This window comes from Thermobia domestica, chromosome 1 (genome assembly GCF_964235325.1).
Source record: "Thermobia domestica chromosome 1, izTheDome1.hap1.1, whole genome shotgun sequence".
NCBI lineage: Eukaryota > Metazoa > Arthropoda > Insecta > Zygentoma > Lepismatidae > Thermobia > Thermobia domestica.
The window spans coordinates 280,181,988-280,205,488 of record NC_137454.1 but is presented as its reverse complement, the minus strand read 5'-3'; the positions used below and the strand labels follow the sequence as shown (position 1 = coordinate 280,205,488).

General features: G+C 36.3%; 1 protein-coding gene across 6 annotated transcripts in view; it reads right to left on the bottom strand.

Annotated features, from left to right (window-relative positions):
* LOC145661112 (extracellular matrix organizing protein FRAS1-like) overlaps window positions 1-23,501 on the bottom strand; it is a 3,375,101-nt gene that overhangs the window by 766,178 nt on the left and 2,585,422 nt on the right. For all 6 annotated transcript variants that reach the window (XM_081726561.1, XM_081726566.1, XM_081726573.1 and 3 more), the window contains one exon: window positions 1,368-1,493. In XM_081726561.1, the coding sequence (XP_081582687.1) occupies window positions 1,368-1,493 (126 nt within the window). The remainder of the gene's footprint in view (window positions 1-1,367; window positions 1,494-23,501) is intronic.

Here is a 23,501-nt window from a genome sequence, read left to right as displayed (position 1 = left end):
CTCTGAAAGATACCGAACAGGTCTTCAAACTGTTTATCTTCTTCAGTTATGGTGGCAAGATAAATCATAAGAAATCTTGTTCCAAGAGCTACAACCCAAAATGCTTCACTCTTATTAACTGACAAGAAATGCAATGTTTCACATCTGCTTCTTATAAACTTCATACTTTGAATAATTCGTATTTTCATTTTAATTAAAGATAATTATTCAGTGCATTTGATATGCAATATAACCGTCAATTATCCAACAGTGGTTTCCTAATCTTATTGGAAAGAGGACTCAAATCAATTCCAAACTTGCTTGCAATGAACGATTTTTACACGAAAGAATAGAGAAAAAAATGCTTCATATAATTTATGATCGTATTCAGTATATTTTTGAGACGGTGGTGCCAGTGCAGTCCTCAAGGTATTTCCAAGGAGAGAATAAATTTTGTGTACTACCTTAAGTATAAAATACTAAATATATCATTGCCATATGAATTCGCGCATGATTATCAGTGTGATCTCAAATGTAACAACGTATGCCATGTTACTGTGGTGTCAATTTCGATCTATGTGATCATGTGTAACTTTTTCTAGAAAAATTTCGTTGAGTAGAGTTATGGTATTTCATATATTGAGTCGTTTAAAGTAGAGCGCTGATAATAAAAGCAAGACCATATGAAGATTTTGAAGAAACAAATAAATAGTATTCGTTTTTTCATTCTTTTAAAAATGTGAGATTCAATATACAGACTTAGAAGTAGAGGTAGTTCTAGAAAGGCAGGACCTTTCGTCAACATTTCCGACATCCTGCTGAAGCATTCCGTGTTCGCTGCAGTTAAGGCTAATCTTTTGACTACTTTCGACACATCTTGAAGTCAGAGCATATCTGAAATTCTGTTGAGCATGTCTGGGAATTATGTCCCCTAGGGAATCCCATGCGCACTCATTGCACGTTGCTGAAATATGAAGTTTTGGATTGCGTATGTGAGACTGCTTTTATACTGATATGAACCCACACGTCTACACTTTCTCAATATAGTTCATATATATATATATATATATATATATATATATATATATATATATATATATATATATATATATATATATATATGTGTGTGTGTGTGTGTGTGTGTGTGTGTGTGTGTGTGTGTGTGTAGTGAAGATACACTCCTTCTTCCGATATATTTTATATTTATGTAGGTCTAATTCTGAATACAAAAAACAAGAGTCGCTATCGAATGTGCAAGATTCTCAATCAGCGTTACGTTATTCTTCCAGGCGTCATTACTTGCTAACTTCAAAACAGAGTTGTTTACTACTACTATATTAAGCATTACTTTTGTTTTCGAACAGATATATCCAACACAGAATACTTACTTGCACATTAAGCTTGGTAAAATCTTCACCTACTGCATGATGCATGTTTGGCATAAATGAATGTGATAATGGTTTTATTCTGCAAGAAATTGAACAAGTGTGTTTGATGTTTCCTTTCCTTTCCACCTGAAAAAGAGATAATAACTAAGAAGTTGAGAAGCGGAATATGATTTAGTATTCAAAAATATTTTATCCAATAAGCTTCTTAACAAAAATGGAAAAGCTGCAGAAGAGTAGTTACATCTTAAAGCAGTCGCCAAAGCTTAAGGATTTATTTTCGCACAATTAGATTGTTACATAAATGACAATAATTACCTATAAATTATGTTACTTAAATTAAAATACGTACAGATATGAAAAACATATGTTTCCTATTCAATACGTATTTCAAAACTCACATACATTAAATTTCATATGAAATGAAAACAACAGATTGAATAGCAGACTTTATATTTCTAAAAGGGTCTGAATTTCTATTTTAAAACAATAACAGCAGTAGCGTTGCATGTAAAATATAACGTTTGTATTCACATCTTAATAACAATGGTAATTTCTGTTAAAACAACAGAAATATATGCATTTTATAGGAACTTCAGTGAAGTAAAATTAATTTGAACTTGTCATGTACATGTATTTTCTTGCACAAATTCAAATTAGTGTCTTACAGATAGTATGCAGTATGTACCATTATCAGACTATACGTTCATAAAATATATACAAGGGTGAATCAAAAAGTAAGGTGAATTGTTGATTTACAGAAAAGCGTACAGAGATACGTCGATGAAGCTTTACTATGTTTGAATTATGGTATCACACTATTATTCGAAGAAGGAACATTTATTATTGTCTAAACATTTATTCCAACGTGGCACCAAATCATCCATGCCCTGTTCAAAGAAATATGGTTCCAGATTTCCTAACCAGGTACGTGTAGCCTGTTGTGCCTCTGTCAGTGTCTGGAAACGCTGCCCACGGAGATGTTGCTTCAGGGGGCCGATCAAATGGTAATCCGATGGGGTTAAATCAGGGCTATACGGCGGGTGATCGAGAATTTCAAACTTGAACCCGCGGAGGTGTGTACGGGTCCGTTCGGCTGTATGTGGACTGCGTTATCATGCAGTAACAACACGCCCTCTCGGAGTGCCCCCCGCCGCTTCTGCCGTATGGCTGCTTTCAGCCTGTCCAGGGTTTGGCAGTAGGTGTCTGCATTAATGGTCGTACCCTTTTCCAGAAACTCAACATGAATAACACCGAGACGGTCCCAAAAGACAGTAGCAGTTGTTTTCTGTTCAGATGCTGTTGTCTTGCATTTCTTGATCTGTGGTGACGATGTATGTTTCCATGTCATGCTCTGACGTTTGGATTCAGGTGTCCATAGAGGTATCGGAGTTTCATCGCCCTTTATGATGCGATGAAGGAATGAATTTCCTTCGTCGGCATAACGTGTGAGGTGGCTCAGGGAAATGCCCATTCGCTGGTTTTTGTGTTCGTTACTCAGAAGCTTTGGTACCCAGCGCGCACACACTTTTGTGAAGCCCAGTTGATCATGGGCGATACCGCTTACGGAACCATAATAGATATTCAATTCATTGGCAATGTCCTGCAACCGCACTCTTCTGTCTTCACGAATCATGGCATCGACGACAGCCACATTCGTGTCGGTGATGGACGTTGATGGTCTGCCACTTCTGCCATCATCTGTGACAGTATTCCTACCACTTGCAAATGCGTTACACCACACGTACACTTGTTTCAGCAACATAACACTATCTCCGTAGACCTGCACCAATTCTCGATGAATATCACATGGTTTTGTTCCCTTGGCCCAGAAAAAACGAATGACACCGCGCACTTCCTCCTTGGTGTAATGTTCCAGTCCTTGCGCCATCTTCGAGTTGCTCTCAGCACCAGACGGGTAGACATAGAATGTTGTACAAGCCGTCACACTACTATTACCAGATTACCTGTAACATGGAAAAGAATTAATTAGCTACACACAATACTATGGGTTTGACAGGCAATTTCACCTTACTTTTTGATTTATCCTTGTATTTTAAGAGTTATTAACCCTATTAATTAGAGAATATGAAATGTTAACATGTTAACACTTGGACTGAATGTTTAAATGCGGTCGGACACATTTGAACAAAGAATTCTGGGTTGTACAATTAAAGTTGCTACATTTTGACGAAATATATTCTTGAGTGAATCTGAATTAACCCCTCCCATAATTTAATTATAAACTTTACGTGTGAGCATAAAAAAATATCGGTACAAAAATACGGAGGTCCAAATGCTGTACATTAAAAATTATGTTTGTTTAATAAGGTGGATCACCACCCGGAAGTCAGTACCTATTTTAGCTCATTTCCTTAACTACTGCGCAACGTAACGTTACATATTATAAATATTGTACTACAGGGTGTCTAATATACAATGCAACCCAGAGTTTGGAATAGTGGAACTTTTGAACCTGAAGTGATACACAAATAATGGTTATACCAAAATGAAGTCTTGTTCATGCATATATTTTTAAACTAGCAAGCAATGATTGAAGTACACTAGGAACCACACGGTGTTGCCAGATGTAACGCAAGGTGTAAATCTATTTTTTTGCAAAACATAAATTGACTCATAACTCATACGTATGAATGTTCTGTCCTTAATTTTCAGTTTGTTTAGTTTTAGTAGCTAGGAAACTATGGAGCAGTAAAAAAGAATTTTTCATTTCCAGCGATAACTATTCGGTTGAGGCCTTTGTAAGGGGGAACTAGGGAAATAGTAGTTTTCGTAAACCAACACTCTGAATTGGCAACTTTGCTGATGTTTCAGTGCATCAAGAGGTGTGTTAAGGATCTGTCTACATTATGCAATTCCTGAAAACAATGGAAAACAAACTTTGAAATTATCATGATAAAATTTTTATTTACATACACCCGGCAACACTACTATTAATTTCCATGGGGCTATTTAAAGCAAGAGGTATACAAGAACAATTCTCGAACTATTCAAGACCTGGAAACGAATACTCGCAGTACCATTGGTAACATTAACACTTCTAACCTTCGTAAAGTTGCTACCAACCTAGTGAAACGTGTGAACCAGAGTTTGAATAAAAACAGGGAACACTCCCAGCATCCGCTGTAGAGTTGTTAACTTATTTGTGATAGTAGCAGTGTTGTCGGGTGCATGTAAGTAAACGTTTTATCATGATAATTTTAAAGTTTGTTTTTCATTGTTTTCAGAAATTTTATAATGTAGACAGATCCTTAACACACCTTTTGATACACTGAAACATCAGCAAAGTTGCCAATTCAGAGTGATAATTTATGAAAACTACGATTTCTCTAGTTCCCCCTTACAGAGGCCTCATCCGATTAGTTATCGGTGGAAATGAAAAATTGTTCTTTTCTGCTCCATAGTTTCCTAGTTACTAAAACTAAACAAACTGAAAATTGACGACAGAACATTCATACGTATGAGTTAAAAGTCTATTTACTTTTTGAAAAAAAAAAAAGAAAAAAGAAAAAAAAGAAAAAAATGACTTACACCTTTGGTTACATCTGGCAACACTGTGTGGTTCCTAGCGCACTTCAATCATTGCTTTCTAGTTTAAAAATATATGCACGAACAAGGCTTCATTTTGGTATAACCATTATTCCTGTATCACTTCAGGTTCAAAAGTTCTACCATCTCAAACTCCGGGTTGCATTGTATATTGGACACCCTATATAAGATAAAGTATTCTTTCAGCTACAGCACAAGACACTGATTCATTTGGTTTTGCCTCCTGATTTCGAAAAATGTAACAAATAAAAGAAAATATTTCATTCGCTTTACAATGAGCACACAAGATGGCACTTGCTGGTAGACTTTCCTTGAAGTGCTCCGTTTTATGAAATGTTTAATGTATGTGTAAAGTATTTTAAGGTAACACTCTTATCACGAAATAGATATATTGTGTGACCGTTCTTGTGTTATGTTTTATATTTCATTTAAATATTAATTTACATTTAAGTTAATAGATTTTGAGACGAAACTTGCGCAGAATGCCATAATGCGTTGTTGCCAAATTGGTACGTTTACTGTAGTAGTCACAATAAGAAAATTCCTGCACTCTAGTGTAGCAGTTCGAGAAGCGTAATCGCTGTAAGGGAAGAAAACTAAGTTCTCCAGTAAGCATCTAAGCACAGAATTCCATGATTACTAATTTTATTATTTGGTATCAGTAAACATTCGACACTATCTGGCAATGCTGCACTATTCAAGCAGCGTTTAGTATAGCACCGGGAACAACTAGTGATCCACCTTAACTACACACTTCTTATCACTATTAAGAACAATTAAAATCACAAGATAATTATATTACGAAACAGAAAATTTTGAGATTTCTGGAAGAACATATCTGATATCGCGTATCCTGCAAATGGCATTTCGTCAAATATGCTTCTTTCTTTATATATTTTATTAAAGGACTCAGAAGGGAGAAAAATAACTGAAAGGTATTATTTCAAAATTTTGTTCAATAATAGCGTAAATTAATTGAGCCAGAAAAAAGACAGTAATCCAATATTCTCGGGATTGCTGCCAATGTGAATATGATGCTGAGCTTTTGTTACCATACAGCGGCAACATCTTGAGAGCTATGGGTTGGAGGGTGCTGGTCGTACAATTTATATTATAGTCTTGAGGAATTACTGTGTTTCTATTAGTTGTTGTTATTGGCCAATAGCGTGCTCTGACGTTGCCGATGGAAACTCTTCTCTTATTGGCTGTTGATTCTTTTCGTACTGAGAAGTTGAAGCCAGATGTCAAGTAGATGACACTGTTGCCACACTTGGTACAATTGTACCAAGTTTAGCCCTTTTTGTCATTCATCGGCCCGTTGGTACGACGCTGGCATTTTCAGCCCCTTATGTGAAAAAGTTGGTACAATTCTACCAAATTCAGCACCATTTAACAAATACTTGTCACACTTTCGAAAGTGTCAGTAAGACCTTCCCTACATCTCACGTTACTCATGCTGTGTGTTGGACTCTTAAAAAGTGCTGTTGAACATTCATTCTGTAACGTTGCACTGCATAACGCTTCGAACTATACCGGAAAACAAGTTAAGCTAAATGGGCTCATCCATTGTGACCTAAAATTATTAATAATGTGTTGTGATGTCTTTCAGGGAAGATTCTAGAATCCTGGACTGGTTTTACATTTTTTACAAATGTCAATTTATTAACCTTCTTCGGTCTTGAAATAAGCCTGACTAAAGTGCAATAATTTATATTTTAATATTTTATTATCACGTACTTTTTACACTCAAACTCGAGTTGATTGATTTGTTCCTCGTTTTATATATTTTTTCCATAATACCGTTCTGGTTTATTGGTCACTTTGAAATAAAGGCGCGCTTGGTTTCCTTACAGTACATAGCGAAGATGATAACTGTTTCTCCTTTTAATTTGCGGCCTCTGTTATACTTCCTACGTGTGAGAAAAGTTTTATGTACTTCCATGGTTGTTCCGGACCCTCATATTTCGATGTTTTTAAAAAGTAACTTTTAAAAGGGTCACTTTCTTGATTTGGACTCTTGGGAGAGGGGGAGTGTTCAAGAACTTTACCTCTTTCAGTTTCGTGTTAAAAAAACATGTATTACAGTGGTATAAAATAATGAATTCAGCACTTTTTGTTTCAATTCGGTACTATTCTTCAGCCCACTCCAGGACTGTGGCAACACTGCTTCAGGTGCGAAACGAACCTGCCATAATAATTGTAACCAGTCACAAGGATGGTTGAATCGTGATCAACGCAGTGACGACTAGTGATGGCCAAACCGATTCACCTTTGAGATCGCCGCTCAATAGTTCGCTCACTAAAATGAATCGATTCATTTGAACGATTCAGTGACTCACATATATTTTTACAACGGGGAGAGGGCGAAGTTAAAAACTAAAATTGTATTATCAGACTAAATGCATTACATAAAATGATTTTAAAAGATATAACTCCAAATTTAGATTACAAGCATACTGTTATTAACAAATTTAACTTTAAAAAATCACAGGAAGTTACACTTTTAAACTAATGCAAATTAGAATTAACAGATGTAACACACAAAAATGCAATCCAGATACAAAATACTCATACAAATTAGATTAAATAAAATTACTAAGTGTGAAAATACATCACAAATGCAAAAAAGCTATATGCAAATTACAGCCTGAAAGAATCAAAATACGGAATGCAAAATATTACAACAAAATATTACAAAATATTACTCAATGCTATAGCAACACAAATTTAGAATTACTGCAAAAGTGTTACAACTTTAAATTCAATGCCAAAAATATTATAATTTTATTACAACATCGTGAGAAACTAAATTTTTTCTAAAAGTGTTGGCGACCACATCCCTCTTAGAATACACATTTTAATCAAAGTAACGAGTTACCCCGTGGCTAAGCGGTTAGCGTAAGCGCCTTTGGAGTGGGAGATCCGGCGTTCGATTCCCGGTGGGAGCTCATGTGGTTCGGGTTCCACGCTGGCCCATATCCAATGGGTCTAGGGGGGACTGCCTCCCCCTAAATTTTGGCTGCCCCTCCTAAAAGTTCCACGGTAGGCTGGCAAATGAACTATAATATGGTGATGAACTATAATATGGTTGAATCGGGGCCCCCCTAACTTCAGCAGGGACACCCTACATTTTTTGCTGGCTACAGGCCTGTTTCCACGTTTTCAGTATGTCCACGTCTCATATAGCCTCGCTGCTGAAATAAAATGAAATATTTTAGTTTAATGGCAAACGATTAAGCCCTGTAAGCTAAGGAAGGCGATGATTAAAGCAACTGAATGATGATGGAAGAATTGGTGGAATGAGAAAGTGGGAGAAAACGGAGTACTTGAGAAAACCCACGAACATGATGTCCACCACGAACTTACTTGGCCGGGGAGCGAACCAGGGACACCACGCACGAGCTGTAAACGCTTTACCATTGAGCTACAGTGCCTCGCTACTGAAAAGGACACTAAATTCAAAACTAAATCAAATCAGGCCCGTAGCCAGTCCAAACATGTAGAGGGGCTCGGTAGATGTTAGGGAGGGCGATCCAACCATATTATAGTTCAGCACCATATTATAGGTCATTTGCAAGCCCAGCGAGAGAATTTTAGGGGAGACAGTAAAAATTTAGAAGTGGCCCGGCCCCAGTGCCCCCGTGGATACGGATCTGAATCAAATCAAAGTAACATGATAAAAACTGAATTCGAAGTAGGTGTTAATAACTATATCAAAAAATTAATTTTAAACGGTTCAACTGTTTTCCCTTGGTGTGATTATAAGATTCTTGTTATTTTGATATTATAGACGTATTGTGTCAATAGCATAACATTGCGGTTTAAGAACTGCTTTAAGTACAGAAAACCTTAACAGGGGGATCGGTCCCACCCATCCCAACTGTGTGTGCTTCCATAAACTTGTACAACTTACGGGAAATTCGTTTTGAAATTCGTACATCACAGTCTTAAGAATGTCCATATAGGTCTATATTATAAAAGTATCTTAAAATACCCTTAATTAGACCTTCGTTATTTAAGCTGAAATTATCTTTTGCAACGAAAATAATGAACTAAGACAATCAGGATCAATTTTCTCCTATTACAAAATATTTAAAATTTGCTGTAATTGTTACGAATTTATTTGAATTACATATGCTCATTTTAACATACCATTTCCCTTAAGAATTGTATAACAGTTGCTCAATATTGTTGTACGAACAAACGCAGAGTGACTAATTTCTACTGCTGGTACGCTCTTGTTTTCATTAATTTATGAACTGAATATTCAATTGTCTATGTGCGATTGCAAGAGCGGATCCAGGGAACAGGAAAGAACCGGCTCTTTCGGGCTTTTACGTACTTGACCTACTCCCCCATTCTGCAGAGTTAAAAGTTTATGCTTTATATGCAAAATATCAAGCCGAACTGACACATCAAAGTGCTGAACATTTACATTGTTAGTACTCTTTTTAATTTATTCATGCCAGAGGTGCAAATACACTAAGGCAACGCACATTTGTCAAACTCGACTGAAGAGGCGCTCGCCATAGTGAGAACCAGCGAAACTACCCGTCCAAAACAGCAACTGACTGAACCAACCAAGATTAAACAGCAAGAGGGCGGTTCGCGAGTGAGCGACTTAAAAGATTCACTTTCTCCAAACATTGTCACTCCTAAAGAATCGTCAATTTCAGAGAACAGTGGTTCAAAAAGAACCATGTCCGAAAGAACCACGACTCCCGAAGAACAATGACGAACCACGACTCCCGAAGAATCATGATTCCCGAAGAACCACGACTCCCAAAAAACAACGACTCCCGACGAACAACGACTCTCGAAGAATCGTTGCTCATTTGTAGTGAACAGCGACTCACTCACTCATCCAAAAGAGTTAGTCAAAAGAGTCGGCTCACTCGCGAGCAATACAGCACTAATGACGACGCCAGAGGGGGAGCAAGGGGGCGAGCGCCCCTGTTGGGTACTCTTGCCACCCAGACTCGTACAATCTTAAAATATTCTACACATAGTATTTTATACGTCATTATCATAACAAATCTCATTGTCAAATTGTACTATCCATGCATTTACTATATGGCTCAAGCTCTCTTCTTTGAGCGTCTGGTTATACATGTAAATTTGTTTTCTAATTTAGCGCTTTCTCCGATAAATTTTATAGTTCTTTCTCATGGTTTTTAATTTCTAACAATGAGAATAGGCCACATTGTAGATCCGATTCAACTAAAAACAACTTCCATTATGCCTAGCAAACAACAATGATAGAGTTGGTTGACTTGGTTTCTTCGCATTGGATCAACTTAGATTGGAAACAAAAGAAAGGTAAAACCATTAATTAAATAGTTCGTGTATATTTATCCAGGTTTCAAATTTTCAGTTACATATTTTGTTTTATTTAAATCTTCTATACTTTTTTCTGAAACATTTTCGGCATTCAGTATTCATAGGGTGGGCTTATAACAGCTTAATTTGCGAGTATCAGAGCTTAACTTTTGGAGATAGAGTTTTTTTTCCGTTACTGCTAATGATAATAATTTAATAATAAAATAATAATAAATGTATGGAATTAAATTGATTAGCTCCCACTAAAACGTATTGTCAGAGTGCTGATCTTTAGTTAGTAATTGGTATGTACTAGTGTTGACACACTTGGTACAATTGTACCAAATTCAGCCCTTTTTGTCATTCATCGGCCCGTTGATACCACGCTGGGATTTTCAGCCCATTTTGTGAAAAAATTGGTACAATTCTACCCTACTCAGCACCATTTAACAAATAATTGTCACATTTTCAGAAGTGTCAGTAAGATTTTTCCTATCTCACGTTACTCATACTGTGTATTGGACTCTTAAAAAATGCTGCTGAATGTTCAAACTGTGACGTTGCACCGCATAACGCTACGAACTTTGTGTGAAAAAATCGTAATTCGAAGTATACTCGGAAACAAATGACGCTAGATGGGTGCATCCACGCCGCTCATGAAGGAGAGGAGATAGAAGCAGCGTGGTGGAAATTTTAGCTTGAAATCTTAAAATAAAGCACATACACGTTGAATCAAGGGTTGAATACTCTGTAGAAGACCATACGCTCAAGTAAGTCTATAATTTATGTGTCGTTGCAAAGATTCTACACCAAAACGATAATAGCACAAGAAAATACATTGACGTAGTTGCCGGCTTACCGGGCTAAGTTGTTTACTAGTGACACCAGTAAAAGAAAAGTTTCATCTACTTCCACGGTTGTTCGGGGTCCTTCTATTTGGATGTTTTAAAAAGTAATATTTAAAACGAGCACTTTTGGAAGAGGGGGGAGTGTTCTAGAACTTTACCTCTTTTAGTTTCGTGTTATAAAGCTATGTATTACACTGGCATAAAATAATGAACTCCGCACTTTTTGTTTCAATTTGGTACTATTTTTCATCCCACTTTAGAGGTAGGACTGTGGCATCACTGGTAGATTATAACCTTTGTCTCTGTTGATGGAGGGCTTGTGTGGTCTAATGAATAGAGCTTCATGTATTTTCCTGTCCCAGAACCTTTTGCTTTTCTTTAGAACCAATTTGGTCCCGTACGATTGTATTGTATGCAGTGTTCGGCTACTGCAGATTTTTCCGGTTGTTTCAGTCTAGTGTTCTTTCATTCTGTCTTCAATATTCCTTCCCGTTTCGCCTATGTAAGCAGCGTTACATTCATATATGATCCTATAAATGCCTGATGTCCTTATTCCCAATGGGTCTTTTGGGGTTGGTAGTAATCTCTTGATCTTGGGTGGGGGCATTGTACCGTCTTGATGTTGAATTTCTTCAGTAGACTTTTTTATATGTCCGAAATTTTATCTACTGGCAATATTGTCAAATGGAAGTTCTGAAGAGATAAGTTGTACTAGTCAACACGCCAAAGTAAATGGAATTTATGCACGTTACTATTCCCATTTTCCAATCGAGAATTGGATGAGGAATGATGCTCCCAGTTTTCGGACAAACGTATATCCGTAGTTTTTTTCGACCAGTTGGATCATATGGCCCATTTGGCTCGTATTACCCATTTGATCCGTTAAAACCGGTAGCACAATTAGAACCTACATCTGCTACAGACCTTACATCTCACAGACTCATTATAAATCTAAATAGAAAAAATTAAATATGTGTTATAATAATAATTTGAAACAATGTTTTAAAAGTGGTTACGTTGTTTTCATACAGATATCTAACATATTGTAGGCATTTATCTGCTTGAAGAGGAAAAATAAAAACATCCTAATATGTGTACATCAGAACACATTGACAAACATCAGAACACATCAGAACACTGAAACACATTGATTGGCTTCATATAATTTTTGGATATAGACATATCAATTTCAAAATAATCAGGAAATTCTAATACAGTCTGTAGAATGCCTTCTCTTGATTAGAATCGTCGCTACTTCTATACAACAATAGGACCTGTCAAATTTGATTTATGACCTTGTTGTGGTTAGATGAGTGAGTAAGTGAAGTAGCGCTTATTGCCAGACCGTTAGGTGGTCGGACTGGCTCCTGGAAGGTTGACCGTTAGGAGAGTTCCTAGAAACGTTGAATGATCTGTATCACGTGATTTGTGTATTTTTTCGTAATTACTCGATGAATAATCTTTGATTGTGATTATATTAATTATTTTTAATTGGATCGTATGTTAAACCATACTCCGTACAACAGCTATGCTGTGATTATATTAAGATATTTAATTCGATCCGTCAGAATGATGTCATTTTATTTAATTCGTTCGTATACATTGCATACTCATTGGTAATTATTTATTCTATTGCTTCGATAAGAAGCTTATTCACATAATGTAGATCAGTCTCTGATTGTGATCATATTAAAATTGGAGGAGGGAATAAACTTGATTCATATGGGACTTCTTTTTATTTGTTCGCTTTATGTGGAAGTTCTTGATGTTGGTACATATACAGAGCATGGTTTTCGTACGTCTTTCTCAGCTGAGCTCATGAGACTAACAGAGCTTCTCCCGCGATTTTGGAATCCGGTTGGATGGGAGCCAAAGTTCGCGTTCTCGGGTAATGACGTTACAGGTACGTGTTAAAACATGAACACAAATATAAAAGGAGACCGACGCCTCGGTAGGTAGACATCACAGAATGCCTACAGGATAATAAAAAAACAACTTTGGTAAAGCGGTGGGTGGACGTGACAAATTATGTCGTCGGAGATTACAAAAAGAAGATTGGGGTTGCGGAACGTAAGCATCACAGAGTACCGAAAGGTAATAAAAAACAAGTTAGGTGCCGCGGTGGAGGGACATGAGACAATGTTAGCAGAGGATACAAAAGATTGTGGTTGCTGTAGGTGCACATAATACGATGCTAACAGGTAATAAAAAACAAGTTTGATGGCATGGTAGATAGACATCACAAAATGCCGGCGGGAAATACAAAACAAGGTTGATGGCGTTGTAGGTGAACATCACAAAATGCCAATGCGGAGTGGTTTGGCACCACGAAGGGTGAAACGTGACGCGACACAGAACGCGAATACAAAAGAAGATTGTCACATTGATTGATGTACCTGATGCAGTACCGAACGGGAATACAAAGGAAGTTTGGTAGTTTGAAGGGTATTGATAATAGAATGTTAGTTGTAATCCTTTTATTAATTCTTCTAGATGATATGTGATTGGTTGGTAGATGTGTTTACGCGAATAACATTAATGATAGAATATTGTTGTAATAGAAAATGTAAATGACCATACCAGTAACATAGATTTCCTTTTATGTAAACCATTTATCTGCACACGGACTTTTATTTTTTCTTTGTTCGTATATGACAGGTGATTCATTGGTACGCGACGTGATTATATGAAAAACATTATTCAAGGAACATTGTTGTAAGATGTGAATGACCGTAGCACAATGTAAATAATATTAAAGATGTTTTAAAAGAATGTCTTGATCACGTGAATGATATATGAGAATATAAACGAAAGGTAAGTACATGTTTTCTCCAACCCTATCGCTAAAAAATTGTATAGATAATTGGGAAAGTACATGTGAAAGTTGATTGTTTGAAAATATTTTAATTGTTGTAGGGGAGTGTGTGAAAAAATTATTTTAAAGTATCCCGTGATATGACGTTGTTGGTAAAGTTTTCCTTATATATGAGGTATGAAGAGAAGGCTAGCATAGTATCGTCATGGTGTCGTATGACAGACAGGCACAATGAGAAATTGAGCTCTGCACGGAGGTTGACTGGGATTCTTCGTTTGAGTTTGTCGAATCCCCCAAGAAGAAAAACTTTAATGCTTCAAGTGAATCTCCAGACTTGTTTATAGAAGAGAATACATGTTATTTTTCCCCAGCTTCACCAGACAATATTATAGATGCAGAAAGTATAGACTTGAGAGAGGAGACAATATTGATTCCTACTTACTTTGTTGGATCGAGAACAGCATTACCATCATTAATACCGCCAATACTTTCACCTCACCAGTACTAGCATCAGCTTCACCAGTTCCTGTAGAATCAGCTCGAGTAACATTTACAGCAGCTGCCGTAACAGCAGGAGCATCACAACAAAGATTTTAACTTCTAGCGATAAAGTGGACCTTAGTTGAAGAAAGATCACCTTCCCCTGATTTATTTAATGAAGAAATGGAAGAAGAAATTTGTAAATTATTCGATGAACTAGATGACTGCAAACCAGACTCACCAGCTGGAAGGGTTTCACAAGTGGGTTTTCCAACATCACCGCAAAAGTTCCCACTGGATATGCTTATACAATCTAAACGGTGCAAGTGTGACGGTGAGTTTGTGAAAGAAAATTGTATTAAAGAGAGTGTTCTAAAGTGGCAACCGAAGACAGTGATACTTTCTGAGGCCTGGAACTTAAATTATTTCAATCAGTTTGGCCACAGGTGCATTTTTGCAAATAAATTAACATTAGATGTACAATCCGCGGCAAAAAACCTGCAACATGAGGATGTAAGTTTATTGTGAAACTACGCCTAACAACACAGGGAATGAACATAACGTCTAAGTGGAACGGATCACGCCAGGATAAACCTCGGCCTCCTCCCGTGCACACTTATTTTGAAACAAAAGACATCGTCATTTTACAGTAAAGTTATATGCTCATGTTGCAGGTTTTTTGCCGCGGATTGTACAAGCCTGGGAAATTATGGCCGGCAAAAATATGAGAGACGAAGTGTTCAATTCATATGAAGAATCTCATATGAATATTAACATAAACGAACAACTTTTTGTTAAAGCATATAATAATTTATTCAAATAGGCAGAATATGTTGAAAAACTGTTCTATGTTTTATTAGAAAAAGAAAGGAATGATGAATTGTATTTTTTGTAAATATTTATATATCATTTGCATGTTTGTTCTGTATATGTTCTATATATTATTTTTATAGTTATGTGTGTTATTATGTTTGTATATTTGTATATATTATTGTTCTATTGTTCAATTATTATTGTTTGTATTTTTTTATATTTTATTTTTCTATAGTTGTATTATTATTGTTTGTATATATTAGTGTTTATTTTGTATCTTTACTTAAATATATATATAAACTTTATATTCAAATAAATATATAAATACAAAATTTATTTACAAATTTTTATTTAATAACACAACTTTTCCTAAATAAAACGTAATATTGGTATTTTACAAGCTGAAACTTATGTATAACTTTATTTTATATTTTTAAATTTATAGTACGCGATTTTATTTTTAGAACTTTTATTTATTTCCCATAAGTTTGATATTTGATGAGTGTATTTATTTTCTTGAATTTTTTTACTACTACTTGAAATTATTTAAAAGTTTGGTGGGGCCTTTTAATTTTCTTGAAAAAAATTACATTGAATTATGTAAAAGTTTCCAGTATACATTTGACAACTACTTTATTTTTCATAATTGACAACAAACCAATAAAATTGTAGACCAAGCAAACCAATAAATGAATAACATAGAGCTTCTGATGAAGCTATCCAGCAGAGAAATAAGAAACCAGACAGTTAAAAATAATCGAAATGTAGCTGTTCCTAGAAGTTTAAGTAGTAAACATATTATTTGTAGATTTAAAATCAAAGAATATTCAGAGCCTTACATAAGCGAATTTTTGAAAGTTCACACTAAATGTTTTATGACCTACAAGAAGCGAATTTTTGTAGGTTCACAGTTTTAATGTTCTTGTGAGCCTCTACAAAAAGCGTACCAAGTATAATTTCACAGCAAACGAAAGTCAGGTTCTCATTTGAGATTTTACCATTCATTCCCGCTTCACCTACTTACGGACAGAGATCTGAAAGATAATTTTCTATCATTTCCTCTTTTGCATCATGTAAATTATATTTTAATAATCTTTTTCTCCGTTGCATTATACTCGAGCCGTGGAATGATAAATACCCTCTGTGCTTTCCTATACGAGTTTTATTCTGTTCATTTATCTCCAACTATTTTCATATTAGGGGTCTAGTAGTAATGGAAGTTTTATCTGATACAGGCACCATGTCTTGACGGCCATTTTGAAAACGGTGACCCATATGAAAAATCTTTTGCCACAACACTGTTTAGTGTTTCAAGATTTATCCAACTGCGTATCACTTGACCCATATTTCGGTTTAAAATGTCTAAGTTTGGACCCCTTGAAAGGCAGCCCTGGGAGTACTGCGAGAACATTATTCGACGCGCCCCATGCCTTTCCTGTTTCACTTTCTGACTGTTCGTTTATCTCCAACTGTTTTCATGTTAGTGGTACTGGGCGTTTTATCAGATACAGGCACCATGTCTTGGCGACCATCTTGAATACGGTGACCGATATGAAAATTTTTTTGCCACAACACTTTTTACTTTTTAAAGATCTATGGAACGAGGTATTACTCACCCCATGTTTCCATTTAAAATTTTAAAGTTTGGCCCTGGTACCCCATGAAAGGCGGCTCCGGGAGGCGCCGCGACACCACCATTCAGTGTGCCCCATGGCATTTCCTATTTGAGTTTTTGTTTGGTTCATTTACGCTCAACAGTTTTTGAGTTATATCCGTGGAAAGATTAAAATAGGCCATCCTGGATATACATAGCCACGGACCCAGTATATGATCAAGGGGGGGGGGGGGCTAAACCATGGTTTGCCGCTTTATCCAGTGTAAAGAAAGTAGGATTGAAGCCCATTTTATCCAGTGCATACCTGAGCGTTAAAGGGAGCTATAGTCCCTATAGCCCTTCCCTAGAATCTGCGATATATACGTATATATATATATATATATATATATATATATATATATTAAAAATGCTGAAATTTTGTACCAAGTTGGGAAATTTTTCTTGATACTCTGCAATATCACTAGGTAAACAAGCAATGTTGCTAAAGCAAAATAAAGTTGTATTTTCTCAAATTGCGCTTCGTAAAGTATTACATATTTCTAATTTAGTTACTTAACAAAACCACAATAGCCCATATATTATTTAGTATAGCTTGGAAATCTCTAATAACTCAAATGGCATGGACAATGCGCATCAACTGTACCTTAGCGTCAAATACTGTGATCATGGTATAATATATTTCGAATGAATGAAGGAACAAAGCTACAAGAAACGGAAAATTTAAAAGTTCCTAAAGACTTTACTTCGAAAACGCGCTGACGTATCACGTCTCATCATGCAGATGCTTTCAAAAGGCTTAAATGCTTATAACGCCATTTACAAGAATTGTTATTTCAAATCGCTTCAGAGATACCAAACGCATTGGTAATGATTGTTATACTGCTTAAAATAACGTATTTGTATTAAATTTTTATAATGATTAATGCTTTCCTTTGCTTCTATAACATTACAACAAGAGTTTCTGGAGGTTTTAATTACCAGTCGCAGTTACATTATTTTAAGCAGTGTTGCTCACTTATATAAATTGCTAAATATTATTCTAAATATGTGCAAATAGATAAACTGCAAAATATTTTAAAATTACTCGTAATTTGTTTCATGGTGCAAGAATGCTTTCAAGAGACGACGTTTTTCATAGTCTTTGGGCTACTTATAATGTTAATGTTTAAGTCTTCGTTCCAGCAATACATGTAAATGCAAATTGTAACTCAAGTTAAATGTAACTGATATATTTTCAGTAACACTAGTTGTTCCCCTTAAGCCTTAGGCTTGGTGTGCACTTTAGATTAAGAGCGTGCTTAATTAAAAGTTCTAATTACACTCTAATTACATCTCACTTGCTTTAGTTTGACCACCGACTACCTCAAACTCGATCTATACCATATAGCTATATGCAATTATTCAAGGACTTACAGTTAGTAATACACAGTGTTCACTTTTGTTTTGTTTTGTTTTAGTTTAACGTCCCACACTTATGCTAGGACGGCTAAAAGAGACGTGGAGATAATAATTATAGTGGAATCCGAACCACTTCGGTCGTTCAACTTTACCCCTACCGGAAATCGAACTGCAGACCACGCGAACCGAAATCAAGAGTGCTAGCCGCTAGACCAAATGAAGGTCCTCACATTGTGTTGATTTAAATCATTCAGTTAGTGTTGCCAGATCTGAAGATTAAAAAGTAGCGTGTCTGTACTCCGAAAGTAGCGAATTCGTAGCCCAAATATATAGAAATGAATACTATATATTTGGGCTACGAATTCGCTACTTTCGGACTACAGACACGCTACTTTTTAATCTTCAGATCTGGCAACACTAACTGAATGATTTAAATCAACACAATGTGAGGACCTTCATTTGGTCTAGCGGCTAGCACTCTTGATTTCGGTTCGCGTGGTCTGCAGTTCGATTTCCGGTAGGGGTAAAGTTGAACGACCGAAGTGGTTCGGATTCCACTATAATTATTATCTCCACGTCTCTTTTAGCCGTCCTAGCATAAGTGTGGGATGTTAAACTAAAACAAAACAAAACAAAAGTGAACACTGTGTATTACTAACTGTAAGTCCTTGAATAATTGCATATAGCTATATGGTATAGATCGAGTTTGAGGTAGTCGGTGGTCAAACTAAAGCAAGTGAGATGTAATTAGAGTGTAATTAGAACTTTTAATTAAGCACGCTCTTAATCTAAAGTGCACACCAAGCCTAAGGCTTAGAGGGAACAACTAGTGTTACTGAAAATATATCAGTTACATTTAACTTGAGTTACAATTTGCATTTACATGTATTGCTGGAACGAAGACTTAAACATTAACATTATAAGTAGCCCAAAGACTATGAAAAACGTCGTCTCTTGAAAGCATTCTTGCACCATGAAACAAATTACGAGTAATTTTAAAATATTTTGCAGTTTATCTATTTGCACATATTTAGAATAATATTTAGCAATTTATATAAGTGAGCAACACTGCTTAAAATAATGTAACTGCGACTGGTAATTAAAACCTCCAGAAACTCTTGTTGTAATGTTATAGAAGCAAAGGAAAGCATTAATCATTATAAAAATTTAATACAAATACGTTATTTTAAGCAGTATAACAATCATTACCAATGCGTTTGGTATCTCTGAAGCGATTTGAAATAACAATTCTTGTAAATGGCGTTATAAGCATTTAAGCCTTTTGAAAGCATCTGCATGATGAGACGTGATACGTCAGCGCGTTTTCGAAGTAAAGTCTTTAGGAACTTTTAAATTTTCCGTTTCTTGTAGCTTTGTTCCTTCATTCATTCGAAATATATTATACCATGATCACAGTATTTGACGCTAAGGTACAGTTGATGCGCATTGTCCATGCCATTTGAGTTATTAGAGATTTCCAAGCTATACTAAATAATATATGGGCTATTGTGGTTTTGTTAAGTAACTAAATTAGAAATATGTAATACTTTACGAAGCGCAATTTGAGAAAATACAACTTTATTTTGCTTTAGCAACATTGCTTGTTTACCTAGTGATATTGCAGAGTATCAAGAAAAATTTCCCAACTTGGTACAAAATTTCAGCATTTTTAATATATATATATATATATATATATATATATATATATATATACGTATATATCGCAGATTCTAGGGAAGGGCTATAGGGACTATAGCTCCCTTTAACGCTCAGGTATGCACTGGATAAAATGGGCTTCAATCCTACTTTCTTTACACTGGATAAAGCGGCAAACCATGGTTTAGCCCCCCCCCTTGATCATATACTGGGTCCGTGGCTATGTATATCCAGGATGGCCTATTTTAATCTTTCCACGGATATAACTCAAAAACTGTTGAACGTAAATGAACCAAACAAAAACTCAAATAGGAAATGCCATGGGGCACACTGAATGGTGGTGTCGCGGCGCCTCCCGGAGCCGCCTTTCATGGGGTACCAGGGCCAAACTTTAAAATTTTAAATGGAAACATGGGGTGAGTAATACCTCGTTCCATAGATCTTTAAAAAGTAAAAAGCGTTGTGGCAAAAAAAATTTCATATCGGTCACCGTATTCAAGATGGTCGCCAAGACATGGTGCCTGTATCTGATAAAACGCCCAGTACCACTAACATGAAAACAGTTGGAGATAAACGAACAGTCAGAAAGTGAAACAGGAAAGGCATGGGGCGCGTCGAATAATGTTCTCGCAGTACTCCCAGGGCTGCCTTTCAAGGGGTCCAAACTTAGACATTTTAAACCGAAATATGGGTCAAGTGATACGCAGTTGGATAAATCTTGAAACACTAAACAGTGTTGTGGCAAAAGATTTTTCATATGGGTCACCGTTTTCAAAATGGCCGTCAAGACATGGTGCCTGTATCAGATAAAACTTCCATTACTACTAGACCCCTAATATGAAAATAGTTGGAGATAAATGAACAGAATAAAACTCGTATAGGAAAGCACAGAGGGTATTTATCATTCCACGGCTCGAGTATAATGCAACGGAGAAAAAGATTATTAAAATATAATTTACATGATGCAAAAGAGGAAATGATAGAAAATTATCTTTCAGATCTCTGTCCGTAAGTAGGTGAAGCGGGAATGAATGGTAAAATCTCAAATGAGAACCTGACTTTTATTTGCAATAGATATGGTTTGTCTGAAACACTTGTGTGTACAAATGACTGGTACTATAATGAATAAAAATAAAGTTAAATAAGGTGAATAAAAATAAGGTGAAATTCAAGTTTAACAACATTTTACCCGCCTCTTCGCCCCTGATAATTTAACGCATTGCGTGCAAGATTTTTGGGACATATCTGCATCAGTATGTACCGTTTCGCTACTAAGGATCACAACTGAAATTACCGCTGAAAGTTATTCGGAATGTAGCTGTGGACATCTCAGTGAAACTCTGCACAAGGAAGCAAAAGAAGACAGAAGGAAAAGAAGCGAACCAATATCATGCAGAGGACTGTTGAACAAACCCAACGTTCGTAAACATTGTTCTAAAATTGCATTGTTCGACAAATTTGTTTCGCATTTCTAATGTCCATGAAAGGTGGCTCCGGGAGGCGCCGCGACACCACCATTCAGTGTGCCACATGGCATTTCCTATTTGAGTTTTTGTTTGGTTCATTTATGTTCAACAGTTTTTGAGTTATATCCGTGGAAAGATTAAAATAGGCCATCCTGGATATACATAGCCACGGACCCAGTATATGATCAAGGGAGGGGCTAAACCATGGTTTGCCGCTTTATCCAGTGTAAAGAAAGTAGGATTGAAGCCCATTTTATCCAGTGCATACCTGAGCGAGTTAAATAATGAATTATGAAGACAAACAGACAGAGCGAGGGAAGAGTTTTACAAAAGAAAATGCGAGGACACAGAAGAATTAGAAAGAGTTGGGAAATATGAGGAAATGTACAAGGAGGTGAAATCTATGGAATTTCGGAGGAAACAAGGGGGTATTATGATGGCTGTAGAAAATAAGAATGGGAAGGTAGTCAGCAAGAGAAATGAGGTCATAGCAAGGTGGAAAGAATACGTTGAAGACTTATATGAGAGTAGGGATAGACCGTGTAGCCTAAATGTTGAAGTGGAAAATGAAGTAGGCGAGTCTCATAAAGGATTTAGTATTCTTCGGGTGAGTTTGAAAAGGCTATATCCGAGATTAGGAATGGAAAGGCAACCGGAATAGATAACATACCAATCGAATTCATTAAAAATATAGGAGACAAGGGAAAGAAAGAAATGTGGCGACTATGCAATGAAATATATGAAACAGGAGAATGGCCAAGATACTTTCTGAAAACGATCATGATACCGATGGCTAAGAAATCGAACCCAAAGAGATGTGAGGATTATAGAACTATTAGTCTCATATCTCATGCAGCTAAAATTCTGCTCCGAATACTGAACAGAAGGTTATATGGAAGAACAAATAAAGATGTTGAGGAAGAGCAGTTCGGGTTCAGAAGTGGCAAAGGCACAAGAGGTGCTATTGGATTATTAAGCATGATCGGTGAAAGATTTATAGAAAAAGGGAAAGAGGTGTATGTTGTATTTATTGATCTAGAAAAGGCTTTTGACCCCGTGAATTGGAAATTATTGTTGGGAGTTCTAACAAGGGTTGGAATGGAAAGATAGAAGACTCATAAGAAACTTATACATGAACCAACAAGTAAGTGCTAGGATAGGGGAAGAGCTGACGGAAGAGAGTGCAATTGGAAGGGGAGTTCGACAGGGATGCTGCCTCTCGCCAACACTATTTAATGTCTATCTAGAAGAGATAGTGAAAAAGAATTTACATGATGATGGTATTTCGGTAGGAGGTAGAATGATTAGATGCATAAGATTTGCAGACGATATGGCGCTTGTTGCAGAATCTGAAAAGAAAATCAATAAAATGTTAGAAAAAATGAGAATGGGCTTTGAAGAATATGGGATGAAAATAAATGTTAGAAAGACAAAAGCCATGGTGATTGGAACGAAGGGGTCGGTGTCAAATATAAAAGTAGGAGGGGAGAAAATAGAACAAGTGAATAGTTTTCGATACCTGGGTAGTATTCTTAGTAATGACATGAAATGCGAACGTGAAATAAAAGCAAGGATAGGAATGGCGAAAGAAGCCTTTAAAAGAAAGAAAAGTCTGTTTTGTGAGACCTTGAACAAAGAGTTGAGAAAAAGACTCATAAAATGCTTCGTGTGGAGTGTTGTACTATATGGGGCGGAAACGTGGACATTACGTAAAGGTGACGAAAATCGACTGGAAACCTTCAAAATGTGGGTGTGGAGAAGAATGGAAAGAATTAGTTGGGTCGAGCGGAAAACGAATGAGAGAGTGTTAGAAATGGTGGGTGAGAAAAGAACACTTTTAGATATTATTAGAAAGAGGAAGAGAAACTGGTTGGGACATTGCCTAAGAAGAGATTGTATCATGTGGGACGTGCTAGAGGGTATGGTGGCGGGAAAGAGAGGGAGGGGGCGAAGGAGACTACAATTAATGGATGATATTAAAACAGAAAGATCATACGCGAAGACGAAAAGGTTAGCGGAGGACCGTGGAGCATGGAAGCTTCTCAGCTGCGGCAAGTGACCTGCCAATAAAGGCAGAATACCTATGATGATGATGATCAGTTGATTCATTTTTGCATCAAACCATTGCGCTCAATCAAACTGGAAGGTACCATTTAA